The sequence below is a fragment of the Oreochromis niloticus genome, linkage group LG5, assembly GCF_001858045.2.
Source record: "Oreochromis niloticus isolate F11D_XX linkage group LG5, O_niloticus_UMD_NMBU, whole genome shotgun sequence".
NCBI lineage: Eukaryota > Metazoa > Chordata > Actinopteri > Cichliformes > Cichlidae > Oreochromis > Oreochromis niloticus.
Window position 1 is genome coordinate 32097885 of NC_031970.2, and position 15784 is coordinate 32113668.

Genomic DNA, 15784 nt, shown 5'->3' on the forward strand with positions numbered 1-15784 from the left:
CTCTCCTTTCTGTGACAGATGAACACACCTAAGATTCCACAGACATTTCAAACCTTCTTGCTGCTGTTTCTTAGATTTATAGTGTACAATATTTATTAATGTCATTTGCATTACTATTTTTTTGCTAGAATTAGAATTGCTTTAACTTACTTCAGTACAATTATAATAAATACTTACTATTACTTATGTACTATTACTACTTGTGGGTATCCGTGGCAATGCTTTGGAATAGTTTAGGTTTAGTTTTTGCAGGAAGAACTATTTCTCTAAGCCCTACTGGCTCTGATTCTTCCTCTCCTCCCCTGCCATGTGGAGTTCCACAGGGCTAAGTTATAGGGACATTGCTTTTTTCACTATATCTGCTTTATCTGCACATTCGACAATCACCAACACTTTTAAAACAAACTTAAACTCCCTTGCATTCGACCCAGCACAAAACATTGATCTTATTTGTCAAAGGAGTTTGCAAAGAAAAGCGTCTGGACTTCTTTAAGTTGCTTGAAGACGTTTCACCTCTCATCCGAGAAGCTTCTTCAGTTCTAAGGTCAAATGGCCGAGAGTCCCAGATTTAAACCCAGTGGGAGTCCCAGTCCCTAAATCTGGGACTCTCGGCCATTTGACCTTAGAACTGAAGAAGCTTCTCGGATGAGAGGTGAAACGTCTTCAAGCAACTTAAAGAAGTCCAGACGCTTTTCTTTGCAAACTCCTTTGACTACGATGACCTGGATGAATGAGAACCTTCACAGACATTGATCTTATTTGTTTTTATAACATTGCGACTGTTTGTTTTCATTGTGTTATAGCTGCATTTATTGGTGTTTTTGTATTGTCTGTGAAGGTTCTTAGTCATCCAGGTCATCGTAGTATCAATCTGACCTCAGGAAATCACATGATAGCGTGGGGCCAGGTTTCACAAGGAGCTCACCCGAAACCCTGGCTGATTGTGATCCACACCCGTTTTCACACCTTGGCTCATGTGATTAGGTAGAGGATCATCAGGGGGTCCTTTGTCCCTCTTTGGGGGGAAACTCCCACTGGGTTTAAATCTGGGACTCTCCACCATTTGACCCTTAGAACTGAAGAAGCTTCTCGGATGAGAGGTGAAACGTCTTCAAGCAACATAAAAAAATCGAGACGCTTTTCTTTCCAAGCTCCTTAGACGTGTTTTTGTATTAACTTTTTTTTTTTTTTATTGTTTTCAATGTATTTATTCACTTTTCTGTATCTGGTGTAGCTGTTTTAACTCAGTATTGTATGGCATTAGCTTATTTTATAAGTGTTCCATATAAAATTCCACATACTAAGGCATTCATTATGGTCCTGTGCTACTTTTTATAGTGTTTTTTTAAAAAACAATTTTTTATTGTAGATTATACTATTTTTATTCTTCGTGCTGCAGCTGTGAGACAGTAATTTCCCTTGCGGGATCAAGTCTCTATCTATTTATCTATATCACACACACGTGTAGCTAATGGTACTGGTTGGAGTTTTGCTCTCTTCTTGGATCGCAGTCAGCCATAAATAGCCAAAATCATTTCAGGAACTTCAGACATTTCAGGCCCTCCCACAAACTGCCTCACTGACGGCCCCCCCTTCCACCCACCCGACCGCCCACCCACTCATTCGGTCACTCACTACCCAGCTTCTTCTCAGAGAGAGAGTGACACCCTGAGTTGGGTAAGCTGTTTGATAACCAGTCTGAGGTCGCACGTTTCTCTGGCTCGAGCGTTCAGAAACTGGTCGGAGGCAAGCAGGAGCCGCTGTCACGTGCTAGAACCAGTTGAATAATGAAAAGTCGTTGTTGTGCAAGCCAGTCTCTCCGCCTTACTTAACAATTAGCATAGTTTTGGTGATATAACTGAAACTTCAGCTACCTCCGCAGGTACAGATTAGCGTCCTCTACTCGGTAAAAGCGTCACGCCCATAAAACGAAAGCATGTCAACCGAAAAAGGTAAGACTATTGCCAATTTTTTTTTTTTTACTCCTGTTCTGATAAGTCGATATCTCAAGTCTCAACGGCTACTGTAAGTTTTTAGATATATAAAGATTAACTTTACAGACGTATGAACAACGTATATGTGGCAGAACAGTACTATGAACTGTGTATATTTGTATTACTTGTGTATTAAGCTGCGCTATAATGTGTTTGTGTGCTGGTGTTATATGCACAGTTTTAATTCTCAACGTTATGGTAACTTTATCTGTGTAAAGCAGTTGAATAAAAAGTGGAATATTTTCCCAAAATATTAACACGGGCAATATTAAAGTCTAAAAGTGAAAGTACTTATTTCCAGTAGAGTGCCTTAGGTTTAAGTAAACTGCTTACTTTTATTGGGAGGTCCCTGTTAAAACTTTTTGTGTCCTCTTGAATAATTCAGGTATTTTGTTTTTCCTTTAGAGACTCAGGCAACACTTTATTAGGATTATTGTGGGACCTGCTTTTCCCCTCAGAACTGCCTTCATTCTTATTGGCATAGATTGAACAACAGCTGGAAACATCAGTCACACTTTTTGGTTCATATTAATATGATAGATTTGCATCCGTGATGTATCACCCGTTACAGTGCATCCCACTCGGAGATGCTCTTCTGCATGCCTTAGTTGTAGACAAGTGGTTGTTAGAGTTAGTGTCAGCTTTGAGCAGTCTGGTCATTCTCATCTGACCTCTGACATTAACAAGAGATTTTCTCTCAGAGAACTGCTGCTCGCCAGATGTTTTCTCTTTTCCTGGGCCTTGTCTGTGAACCCCACAGTTGGCTGTGTGAGAAAATCCCAGTAGATCTGCAGTTTTTAAGATACTCAAATCAGCCCGTCTGGAATCAGCAACCATGTTCACCTTTCTTCCCCATTCAAATGTTCTTCATCATCTTGACCATGTCTACATGCCCTAATGCACTGAGGTGCTGCCCTATAATTGGCTCATTAGATATCTGCATTAATAAGCAGTTGAACAGGTGTTCTTACCAAAGTGGCTGGTGAGTGCAGATATCAGCTGACTCATTATAGGCAAGAAACTGTTACTTAGCTTAGTAATCAATTTATTCACTTTACTATGCAGTAAGTATACACAATATAATGCTTTCTGCTTAGTGAGCTCCTTTATTTATTGTGCTTTTTTTTATATTTAATTGTTTTCCTCTTTGTGTGTAGTTTTTACATTATTGACCTTATTTGCTTCATACTGCATATTTCTTATTGTCATATTACATTTTTCCAGTAAACTGTTTTGCTTTAGTAAGACTATTTGTTATATACTGTATTTACTATTTCTGATTGCTGTGGCAGATTTTTGGAGATCAATAAAGTATTTCTGGTCTATCTGATTTTTCTTTAGTTATATTTATTATTTTTCTAACACAAAATGCTGAAAGTGACAAAAACGTTTCTGTAAGGATAATGCATGAATAATGCATATTAGTCATTACCTCAATTTTCTGATATTCTTAGAACCAGCTGAATAATTTACTTGATATTAAACATCAACTCAGAGTTTCTGAGATGCATCATTTTACCTGGAGCAGGAAATGACAATAAAACTAGAATGGAGAAATCATTAAGTAACATTACATATGACATCCCTCCAGTTCCTGACACCCCAGTGGAAGTCATTGTGGACCTTTTAACTAAAGCCCAGGACATAGCTGCATCCTGTGGGAATGTTCCAGAAGAGCTGACAAGCCACTTGCAGAAGGCTCTGGACATCGCCAGTGGCCTGGATGACTACCTGGAGAAAATGACCACACAGGAAAGTGAACCGCTTGCAGAACTTTATAAGTAAGTCCTCACTTCACTCTTGTAATCATAAAGCACGCCAAGCGTTTGCTGTGTGAAATAATTCAATTCAATTTTATTTATATAGCGCCAAATCACAACAGAAGTCGCCTCAAGGCGCTTTATATTGTACAGGAGATCGCACAATAATACATACAGAGAAAAACCCAACAATCATATGACCCCCTATGAGCAAGCACTTTGGCGACAGTGGGAAGGAAAAACTCCCTATTAACAGGAAGAAACCTCTGGCAGAACCAGGCTCAGGAAGGGGCGGGGCCATCTGCTGCGACCGGTTGGGGTGAGAGAAGGAAAACAGGATAAAGACATGCTGTGGAAGAGAGACAGAGATTAATAACAGATATGATTCAATGCAGAGAGGTCTATTAACACATAGTGAGTGAGAAAGGTGACTGGAAAGGAAAAACTCAATGCATCATGGGAATCGAAATCGAAATAAGCATTAACATATTCGATTACACTCCATTGTAGAAAGACTTTTTCTCATGACTGGGATCAAGTGCACAAGGAGGGCAAAACTATGTTCAAGCTTCCCAAGGAATGTATCACTGGACACGTTGAAGGTGGGACTTTCATACATGTGCTGCTTACACCATACCATTTTCTTTTTTACTGGTTTAGTCATATTGTGATAACATGATCTCTGATCTGTTTTTGGCAGGTCAAACGCTGAAGATGCTGATCCACATGAGTCAAGCGAAGAAGGTCCTAGAGATCGGGATGTTCACTGGCTATGGAGCTCTGTCGATGGCTGAAGCGCTACCAGAGGACGGATGCTTAGTGGCCTGCGAGTTGGAGCCATACCTTAAAGAGTTCGCTCAGCCCATTTTTGATAAGTCTCCACATGGTAAAAAGATTAATGTCAAGACTGGAAATGCCATGGAGACACTAAACGTGAGTAAAAATCGATCAACTTTGGATCCTTTTGAAGGTGCAATGAACTGTTTTGCAAACTAAAAATACCTTTAGGTAACGTCTTGATGCATTCTCAATCATCCAGGAAAGTAAATCTCCAAAAGTTGAATCTGTTCATCTGGACGTAGCGTTTTGTGGGAGAAACGTTTCGTCACTCATCCAAGTGACTTCTTCAGTCTCAGCTGACTGCAGGTTTCCCCAAACCTTATAAACAGTACATTTGCATAATGACTGAAACCAGCCCACTGAAGGAACAATGGGCTGTGAGGTCAGTTCCTTAATCATAATTATGCAAATTCCCATGACCATTGATCAACAACCACTGACCAAAACCCACTGATCAAAGAACACTGATCAATGGCCATGAGTACCAATCGAGTACCAATCGAGGAGGGGGCCTAAGGGTACATCTTTCGCCATCTTACAATGCTGTGATTGCAGCCATTCCCCAACTCTCTGTGAATGGTACTCATGGCCATTGATCAGTGTTCCTTGATCAGTGGGTTTTGGTCAGTGGTTGTTGATCAATGGTCATGGGAATTTGCATAATTATGAGTAAGGAACTGACCTCACAGCCCATTGTTCCTTCAGTGGGCTGGTTTCAGTCATTATGCAAATGTACTGTTTATAAGGTTTGGGGAAACCTGCAGTCAGCTGAGACTGAAGAAGTCACTTGGATGAGTGACGAAACGTTTCTCCCACAAAACGCTACGTCCAGATGAACAGAATCAACTTTTGGAGACCTTTAGGTAACACTTAGCCTTCACTGTGTGTCACATGTGTTCCATAATCAGAACAGTCCAAGGCTAACGCTGACCCTTTTTGTCAATAAGTGAACAAACTGTGGGTCATGGGGTCAGTTTTGTAATAATGTCGCCTCTGTTCCAGGAATTAGCCGCCACCGGTGAACAGTTCGACATGGTTTTCATCGATGCTGACAAAAACAACTACATCAACTATTACAAATTTATCATGGACAACAACATGCTCAGATTGCGAGGGGTCATATGTATCGATAACTCGCTGTTCAAAGCCAGGGTTTATCTTAACGAAACCACAGATAGCAATGGACTGGCCCTTCGCGAGTTCAACCAGTTTGTGTCTAATGACCCCCGAGTAGAGCAGGTGAGTTTCAGATGTTTTCGTGTTGCAGTCAGTTGTTTGTTGGTTAACCTTTATTCTAATAATGCCTTCTTGTTTGAAAGGTCATTGTCCCTTTAAGAGACGGCCTCACTCTTATCCGTCGGGTACCTCCGGCCGCTGAGTGCTTACGGCGTCAGGTACTGTTAACCTCCCTCAGTCACAGCTGATACACGTGCCTTCACTATTCACAGTATCAGCAATACTATAACATTAAATGCTAGATATAAACACCTTACAACTCGGGAATAAACGGGATCCAAGTTTAATCTCACCTACCAAGTAGTGATTTGATTCTTTTCATGACCCGATCCAAAGAAAGAGTTTACCATATAAACAATTCATCTCCCTCATCATGACACAAATCCATGGAAATGCAAAAATGGTGGCTTCCTAGCTTGATATATTAATCCCTTTACCACAAGTGTTCCTGTTAAATTTGTCAAACAGCAGCCTGTGTAAAGAACCAAAAGTACCAAAAGCTTCAATGTTGGTGTTTGGGGCAGTTATTTAGTGTGGTTAATTTTACTTACAGACGATCTAAAAGGTCTGTGTTGAGCTTTTTTCATACGGTGAAATCCTAATTTAAATCCTATTTTAAAATATACCTGTTAGCACTTGTTAGCAGGAGCTTTTCTATGTTGATTTGTATCTGCTTACTTGGACTCCTTATTGCACTGTGCCATTATTGATTCATCTGCCTGTCTATTCTCATTCATTAGTGTAAAATTACAGATGATGAGGTTTTCCGTGGGGTCACAGGGCGTTTCATCCTGGATCGAATGCGCCTTGACGGTAAGGTGGCCTATGTGACAGGTGCTGGACAAGGCATAGGCCGAGCATTCGCTCACGCTCTGGGTGAGGCTGGTGCAAAGGTGGCTGTCGTAGACCTGGATGGAGCAAAAGCTGAGACAGTCGTTGAGGAGCTCTTCCTTAAAGGTAAAGCGTGCTAACAAAAAAACAAACAAAGACTGACTTGAATGCCCTTGTTTTTTCACAGCCCATCCGAGTTTAGAGAACGGACTCCCAAAGTGGTCTGCAGCCTCCTGGTGGGCTATTAAGGTACTGCAGGTTGGCCCTGAGAAGTAGTGGTGTGCGGATATTGAAATACCGATTCCTCCAGTACCAGTTATTTGTGTTCTAGAATTGATTCTCAAGTTAAAATATTGATATTTTAGTAATTTGGGGTAAATATGTAGTTTATCATTAACAGGAACACAGCGGAACTACTTCCTCTTCCGCCTTTCATAGTCATATGCGAAATACAGCTGTATAAATGTGTCCCAGCCCCTTGGCGTGCGCACTCACAACAATGGCTGAGTGTAAACGGAGTCATGTGTGGACGTATTTTACCTCCACAAACAGCCAAGATGCGGTTTGCGATACATGTGGCAGACAGTGAGGTGTTGTGGCAACACCACTAACCTCGTCAAACACCTCAGAGTAAATCATGTCACAGAATATGATGTTGAGGCAAATTGAAGAGGAGGAAAGGTGCTGCTAGGGTGAGACAGACGTCTCTCACTGAGTCCTTTAGTGCTGCAGGCAGGCAACGTGTTCAAATAGCGCACAACTTCAGGTTTTTTATTTCTATATGATAATTCTGCATTTTTAAGCAATAAGAACGAGTAGTCTGATGTCCTGTAATCATTATGAAGCTATAATTTGGAATGCAATAAAACATTTTGTACAAGTTTTTGTACAAAGTATCGGATCAGTATCATTGATACCACCCTGAATTTTACTTGGTATCGGATCAGAAAGAAAATCTGTGGTATCACACATCACTACTCAGAAGTCATTTACAGTAAATCGATAAAAAACTAGTATCTTGCCAGTGGCTGCGCTAGAATGGAGCAGAAATAAAGCTTCTTATATATAGATTAACAGATTATCAGCCTCAAGAAACACATTTTCAGTCAGATCAAAATCATTAAAAAAAACACAAAAAAATGCTTCATCCTACATGTAATGATCAGAGTTGTGAACAAAGTTTTGGGTGGGCCGCAAAACGGGCCACAGCTATCTTAAGTTTGGTTATGGTGGATTTGGAGATTTAAACGATTTTTATGGTTGTTATATAGGCTAGGAGGCTGTTATATAGGTCAGTGTTCGTACTGTAAGGATCATGGCATATGTACCCTGTCTCCTTCTTAACAGGTGAGCCAATCAATGTGAGACTTTACACAACATTGTTACATAGACAGTGATTATTAACATGTACAGGTTTCTAAAAATACATTTATTACAAATCTAAATTCTTTGAATTTTTGTATATATTGTGTATATGTATATACATATATATATATATATATATATATATATATGTATATATATATACATATGTGTATATTTTGTATATATTAAGTTAATTTCATCATCCCCCCCTGCAATTTTACACTCTCCATTTGTGTTTGTTTCATTGAATGGACGTCACCCACGTAATTTAAAGGTCAACTAACTAAGTCCACTTACTAAGACGGCTTTAATCCACAACTCGTAAGACAGTGTGGTTCAGTTTTATTCTGTAATCAGTAATCAAGGGAAAAAAGTTACTGGTTACTTTCCTTTCTTTACTCACTTAATTGTTTGTTATGGTTGTTGTTCTTAAGTTGTTCCTTTCCTTAAAACCTACCTTAAAGTTAATAAGAAGAACAAAATTACAACCCTGATTTAACATAACTTGCTCCTTTTTTTCGGACCGTTCACCCTGCTGTGACGTAATTGTTAAAGACGTCCAAATTAATGTCACGCTGAACAGCCTGGAGTCTCCCTGCTTTTGTTCGCTGCCATAGCCGAAACACTGCAGATGTCTTAAGATCGCTTGTGGTGCAGAGCAATAAGTTCAAAGACACAGATGACAGCCAGGAAGTAAAATGAAAACCTGTAAGAGTCACAACATTGTGTTGGCCTCAAAGTGGTGAAGCTGGCCTTAAACTGGAAAATCTGCTATGACAGCAGCACTGTTGAATAGCACGCTTCAAGCTCGGGCTTTAATTGTGAGAAAACAAGCACGACCTGCGTTCATTCACTCAAAATGAGTTTCACATTTTGAATTTTGTCATTAGTTTGTGTCTTGACCAGCAGATGGCAGCATACTAAAGGATAAAATGTTTGATCAAACGTGATCTCACTATATCCACATTACTTAGTGCATTACTTTTTGTGTAAAAGAATCTAAAATGCTACTCACAGTACACCCCTGTGTTACTTTCAAACAGGTATCAATGCCATTTCGATAACAGCTGACATCAGCAAGTCAGATGACGTCCAGAGGATGATGGACGCCATCGTTTCCAAATGGGGAGTGATCCACATCGGTTGTAACAATGCTGGCATCAACATGAACTCAGCCAGCGAAGACACCAGTCTAGAGGAGTGGGACCAAACCTTTAATGTGAACCTCAGGGGGACCTTCATGTGCTGTCAGGTGTGTATCACCTCCCATCCTGTGTGAGGGTAGTGTGCAATAGTAGTAAATATTATGAAGTATTTTGTTTTTTCAGGTGATTTTGTCAAAATTGGTTTTGTAAGAGATTCACCCACATACACCTGTGGTTTGATAAACACTGGGTAGGAAGACTTTTTGTAGAATACACACGTGTTTTATGTTTACCAGAAAGGGAAAATGTACGTACCGCCGTAGCTTTTGCTCATTTCACTGCACTCATTTTATAGATCTGGTTTATTTCCATTCCAAAATAAAAACTAATCTATAAATAGAGACAAAATTAAAATGAATCATGTTCTTATTGATCAGTCAGATTCACTAATAGGAAAGTGTTTGAATGAACATGTTTAGTGAAGCAAATCTAAAACAGAGTTGCCTCTATAGCAGCTGAAGACTTGACACACGTAAACCACATTATCTGTGCTTTTGTGACGGGTCATGTTTTTTTGCTGTTTTCGAAGCTCGAGAAGGAAAAAATCCTGATTCTGCACACACAACGAGTACAGTTAATGCAAACACCCCATAGCTAAAACGTTGTTAATTTATGTTAAAATAAAAAATGCATCCATCAGTTTAATATATTTACAAATTATTCCCAGTAAAATATGAGCAAAAAAGAGCCAAACAGATTCTCGGTGACGTATTCCTTCAGCACTCTATTTCTGTCCAAACTAGTTAAGACTGTGACCTAATTAATGGTCCAACCAGCTTGAGCTCCTTTGTAGAAACTAAATTTAGTCCTAAATTATCGAGCTGCTGCGAGACATCTATATGTACAACCTACAACCCCCCCACGCCCAACCTTTTTTTCGTGCTGCTTTCAAATCCACACCAAACGTTTTCCCGTCTCCGATGATAAACTGCATGTTTTTGTGTTGATCTGTGCTCAGCTTTGGGCATGGCATATCAGGGCCTTAATAATAAGGTGTTTAACGTGTCTCTCGCCCCTCCGAATCCTTGCCTTAGGCAGCGGGTCGAGTGATGTTGAAGCAAGGGTACGGCAAGATTATCAACACAGCTTCCATGGCCAGTCTAATAGGTGAGTGATGATTCTATTTCCCCACTTTCTCTCTGGAGCCCCTCCATGTCTGCTTTTAATCTCTCCATTTGGCGTGGAGAGTTGGGCAGAGTGAAGGAGGGGGAGGAAGGGAGAGTTAAATACATTTGCGCTGTACAGCTATGTGGGTGAGTGCACATCGCATTAGATTTTCATCTTCAAACAAAGTCTTTTTTTTTAGCAGTTTTCTCCTTTTATGAGAAACTTAAGGTGAGCCTTCACTTTTAAAACAGGATTAGGCAACTTTTAGCCCAGTTAAACAGTTCTATAGAGATGCATCCACCCCTGCATACAGTAGCAGTGTTGTGATTGCGTCTCGCCGAGGCATTTTTGCATCATAATAAACATCCCCTCTCCGCGGAGCTGTCTGGAGGATGTGGAAGGCAACCTGAGGTCCAACTTGGGAGGGGAGGGTTCCTGTGCCGCGGCAAAACGCCAGCTTGTGCCAACGGCCTTGTTTGAACAGCGGAAGACACTTTTAGAGTTTAGTGGGAGCCTAGTAAAAGCCTTGTAATTCGCTGCACCGGTGTAATGTTCCTCTTCCAACAGGTTTCTCCAGAGGAACTGCAACACTTCATCAGCAGTATAGTCAAATCGCCAGTAAAGCGCCGTGCCATATGGACCCCAGTCCCGACTGCAGGGGCAATCTGTAAAACAGGAGCATGCTGGTAAATAGAGGCCGGCATAAAGAAAATGATCAATTACTCGCATTACGCTCAGTCCTTCAGGAATTTACTTTATTGGTCTGGACATCTGTTATAATATTGTCATAATGTGTAATCAGATGGGACCTGTTCTAGCCAAGTGGACGACCAAAAAGCAGCCGTAAATGTCCAATTAAAATGCACAATGACAGCTTTTTGTCCATCTGCTGAATGGAATGTGCGCGTGGGCCTGCAAACACCCCCTCGACACACACACACACACACACACACACACACACACACACTCTGAACATCAACAACTATTTTTTTCTGAATGACGGCCAGCAGCTCAAAGACACCCAGACAGGAAATATCTATCTTGATGTTTTTTTTCTTTTCTTTTCTTTTTTGGTTTTGACCTTACTGAGAGATTTGTGACTCTCACACTCATACCTGCAGATCTGCCCTGCATAGAAATGGACATAACAACAGCAGCTGGGAAAAGAGTACATCATTTGAACTCCTTATCTGCTCAGAAGAATTCAAAATTTAAAAGGCGTGCCTGATAAGAGCATGTTTTCTCCCACTTGCAACGGGCAATAAGTAGGGTGAATGTTAAAGAGGGCTTTGGAGAATGCTCTCCTTCTACTTCTTTTTCCCTTCTCTGGGGATTACTGCTCTTTAAGACGGCGAAAAACATCAATGCAGGTTTATTTAAAGGATGAAGGCATTTTCTGAATGGTATTTTGCAGCCGTATCATCAGGTCTTGAGCAAGGATTAGTGCTGTTAGGCATTTTGAGCTGTGTTTCCTGTCCTGATAAGTCGGATTTCACCTTCAATCTGCGTGTAAGCCCTGGGCTCGGCTCCTCCTCGCTTGCTCCTCTGAGGTCCCAGCCTACCCTTATCCAGCCCAGCCCAACCCAACCTTACCTTCCTCTGCAATCTCGCCACTGAACCCTGCTCTTGGCTACCATCCTCCTGTCCCACCCTTTACTTGTTATTTCTTCAACACATCCCAGCTTTTACCCCTACATTGCAAATTTTATTCCTCTTTGTCTTCTTTTTTTCAACATCCCTACATTGCATGCAGGATGCTCTTTCAGCCCTTTTCTCCTCAGGACCACTCTCTGCCTCTCCGCAGCTGGCTGGTATTTATCATCCCCGGTCTCACACTGAAGCCATTTGGCAGTCAGATCGGCGGGTGATGAGGTTAACTACTAAAGTTGTATGTAACTTGGAGCCTTCCTTGTGATGATTAATCAACCAGGAGAAAATGAGCCCCTGTCCCGGCATCCCATGCAGTGTGCAGCATCTGTGATGGTCAAGGCAAACAAATGGCTCCCTGCCTTTGTTGCTGAGGACAGAGCATAACTGGACATTATAAGCAATTAATTTTACATAGCATCATCCACAGCAGAGTCCCCAGCAGCTAATGGAAGAGCTTTTATGTAGTGTGCACAAGAAACCACAGGAACTGGAATGTGCACCGTAGAAGCTATTGGCCCTCTGTAAGAAGGAAACTGTTCAGTTAAGGCAAAGGATAAAACAACTAGAGGCTTTAATAAGAATGTGAAAAATGCATACCACTATTAATGATGCTGTAATTGTTGCCTTCTTAAATGGCACGTGCCACTTCCCGAAATGGACAGCAGTGACTTTTTTTCAGTAACTCATTTTCTTTCCACCCTTCACTGTGTAGTCCCCCATCCTCAGAAGCAGCTTTCGTACAACACATCCAAGGCCGGTGTGGTCAAACTGACTCAGACTCTGGGCACTGAATGGGCTGACAGAGGAGTGCGTGTCAACTGCATCTCGCCGTAAGTAGTGCCTATTTTTGGCCTTCCTCGTCTTTCTCCAAAACACAGCGGCCCACCTTTTGATTATAGCAAGCTGCGAAAGGAGGCAGTGATTAGCGCCGTTTTGCTTTCATATGAAGAGCTCCCGTTTGAGGGGGATGCACTAATTTAAGTCCTCAAACAATGCATCAGTGCTTAATTAGATGACGTCTTGAGGGATGAATCAACCAAACACTTGCTCTAATTGTTCTGTTCAATTAGGGAATCAAATTTGCAACCTCACTCCAAGTGTCGGCGCAACAATAGCGCCCTTGTTTGTATCTATTTGTCTGTGAAGCTGAGCAGTAGGAAGAAAAAGGAGGAGAACACAGGAAGGGGGCTGTTTGAATGTGTGTCGGGAGGGGAGGTGGTTGAGGGGCCGGGGGGGTGTTAAGTGAAGCATCTCTTAGCCCCAGCCATCCCTGAGCAAATCCGTCCGGTGGCACCAGGCGAGCCGGGCCCAGTCACAGCCCCAGAACAAAGCCCTCACACACGCGCCACGCTCAGCTTTATTTATCGGCAGCTTGTTTGCTAATTTTAATTTGCAAAGAAGCAATTCGCTCCCCCCCCCACCCTCGCTAACCGGGTGTCTCAATGGGCCGCTGATTTCTTTGAAGTGACAGTCGGTAAATATGCATAAAAAAGGGACACAATTAGCGCTCACGAGGTTGACTGGAGCCTGATTCCATTGGCAACTTTAGCCGCAGCGGTGATAAGCTGCATTATCTAGAAAATTGGCTGAGGGAAAACAGTACCTCTGATTGCCAGGAAAGGTTCCAGATAACAGGGCAGCTGAAGAGAAATATAATTGAGGTGGAATATGTTAACCAAGGTGTCACACGCTCCTTGGAAGTGCTAATTTAGCCAAATGTTGGAATTCCATATCAAGGCGCCAGGATACATCGAACAATGATTCAGGCCTCATGGCTTTTAGTCACTGTCACAGCGATTGTGGGGAAAGTCAGAAGTCGTCTCGTATTAGGCGCAGGCGGGCATGTTGACATATTTATTCAAATGTAAGCTCTGTGATATTTGACTGTAGAGGAGTGGAAAAAATGGCATTTGTTGTGACACGGAGCTATTAGATGCCAGTGTGCAACCAGCAAACTAAAAGCAGCGGTTTTCTGATAAACTTCGCCTAAATACTGTCTCGGCATCAAAGTAGCACATTTCAATCGGGAAATATAATAAGTATTTAACCAAAGGCTATGTGCAAATTATACCACACGTCCCCTCGTACCCATGGGCTCTTCCAGAGATGTGCCAGTCATTAAAGTGCCACCCGTCCCACAGTAAATATCATCAGAGATGCCATGCCATGCCCTTTCTGCAAAGGATAATTGGGTTTATTTTTGTCACCAAAGTGGTGGCTCTGAAACAACGCTGTCACTCCTGGCTCTGAACTGTGATGTCTTCTGATTTCATTGTGTGTGTCTGTGTGTGTGTGTGTGCTTTTCCCTCCTCTTTCGCTCTCTCACTTTGTCTGCTTCTCTTTTCAGGGGGATTGTTGACACCCCTCTCATCCACTCGGAGAGTCTGAGGCCTCTGGTGCAGCGCTGGCTGTCAGATATTCCTGCTGGTAGACTGGCTCAAGTGACAGACCTGCAAGCTGCAGTGGTCTACTTGGCATCTGATGCCTCTGACTACATGACAGGGCATAACTTAGTCATAGAAGGTGGGCAAAGTCTGTGGTAGAAGGGTTAGATGAAGAGATGAAAACTTTCCCCCCCTCTTCTTCATTCTCCAGGGATTAGAACTAGGTGGCATTCATATTATGTCCCTTTGAGACTTGAACAGCAATATTAGTTTAAATGAAACTGCACTTTCTGGACAGGTGATATCAGTTTTGGGAGTTTGGGGTTTTTTTCTGTGCAGACTGTAGGCTTAGTTCAATGTCCAGTGTGGTAGAACAGCAGAAAATGTTTTACTGAAAGGAAAATAAGGCAACAATGTTAAATACAGGAAAGAGTTATAAACTTTTTTATTACCAATTTTTTTAGCAGGAAAGTACCGAGCATTACTTTCAATTGAGACCAAATTATCACGGTTTCTTTTTTGTTACAGTGTTTTATTCCCTGGATGCTGCTTAAACATACTGATGACTGTGACTGTAACACTTTATTGTATCTGCTCCAACACAAACACAGATAAATGCTGTCAAAAATACAAATGGGTAATAAAAAGTAAAAAGGTTTTGTGTTGTAATGAACTGGGGGAAGTTATCCTTGCATGTTAAAGTGAAAGACTGTGTGTGACTGTTTTTTTCCTCTCATTAGCTGCTGTTGAGTGCTGTGTACAACAATTAGTCCCAATATTAAAACCACTGACATGTGAAATGAATAATATTGATCATGTGTTTGCCAGCATCCTGGTGTCCCTGAACACGGCTGCCTCTTCCCCATAGATGTGCCACGACGCAAAAATTGTTCAGGGACGAGAATGTGACAAAAACTCCTAAGGCGCTGACCTGACCTATTTGTCTATTAGGCAAATAGGAACAAGCCTGATCCACAGAGGCTGCTACCTTAAAGACCCAAGGGATCAGCTGCCACCACCCTGGCACCCAAAGCCACATGCCCTGGTGCGCTGTTTGGTATGACAAAGAAGACCTGCATAACAGTAGTCAGGTAGTTTTGATGTTGTTACCGACAGCAACAGTAAACAGTGATATATTTTGTGAATTCTTAAAAACTCCAGAAATTTGCTCCTACACAATGTTTGCTTCATCGGTGACCAGTCACACCAGTATGGGGAGTGTTCTTGCACGTCATGCACCTCGCTCTATTTCGCCTAGGACTCGTACACCGTACGCAGGGTTACAGCATCCCAGCGCGATGGACCGAGCAGTCACCAGTCCGCTTCTCTCTACCTCTTTCTTGCCAAATGGTCCCCAGAAGTGGTGCTTGTGAGAACCATCTTAATTGCTCCATTAACTGTTTGTGTGCTGA

At 41.8% G+C, this 15784-nt stretch overlaps 1 protein-coding gene across 1 annotated transcript; it reads left to right on the forward strand.

Moving 5' to 3' along the window:
* Nucleotides 1–1629: 1629 nt before the first annotated feature.
* On the forward strand, nucleotides 1630–15041 carry zgc:113054 (uncharacterized). The gene is made up of 11 exons (XM_019358620.2): nucleotides 1630–1952; nucleotides 3586–3775; nucleotides 4265–4356; nucleotides 4455–4687; nucleotides 5597–5833; nucleotides 5914–5988; nucleotides 6571–6787; nucleotides 9070–9278; nucleotides 10266–10338; nucleotides 12701–12818; nucleotides 14336–15041. The coding sequence occupies exons 1-11, from the start codon at nucleotides 1937–1939 to the stop codon at nucleotides 14529–14531; spliced, it is 1656 nt and encodes a 551-aa protein (XP_019214165.1). The 5' UTR covers nucleotides 1630–1936; the 3' UTR covers nucleotides 14532–15041.
* Nucleotides 15042–15784: the final 743 nt, after the last annotated feature.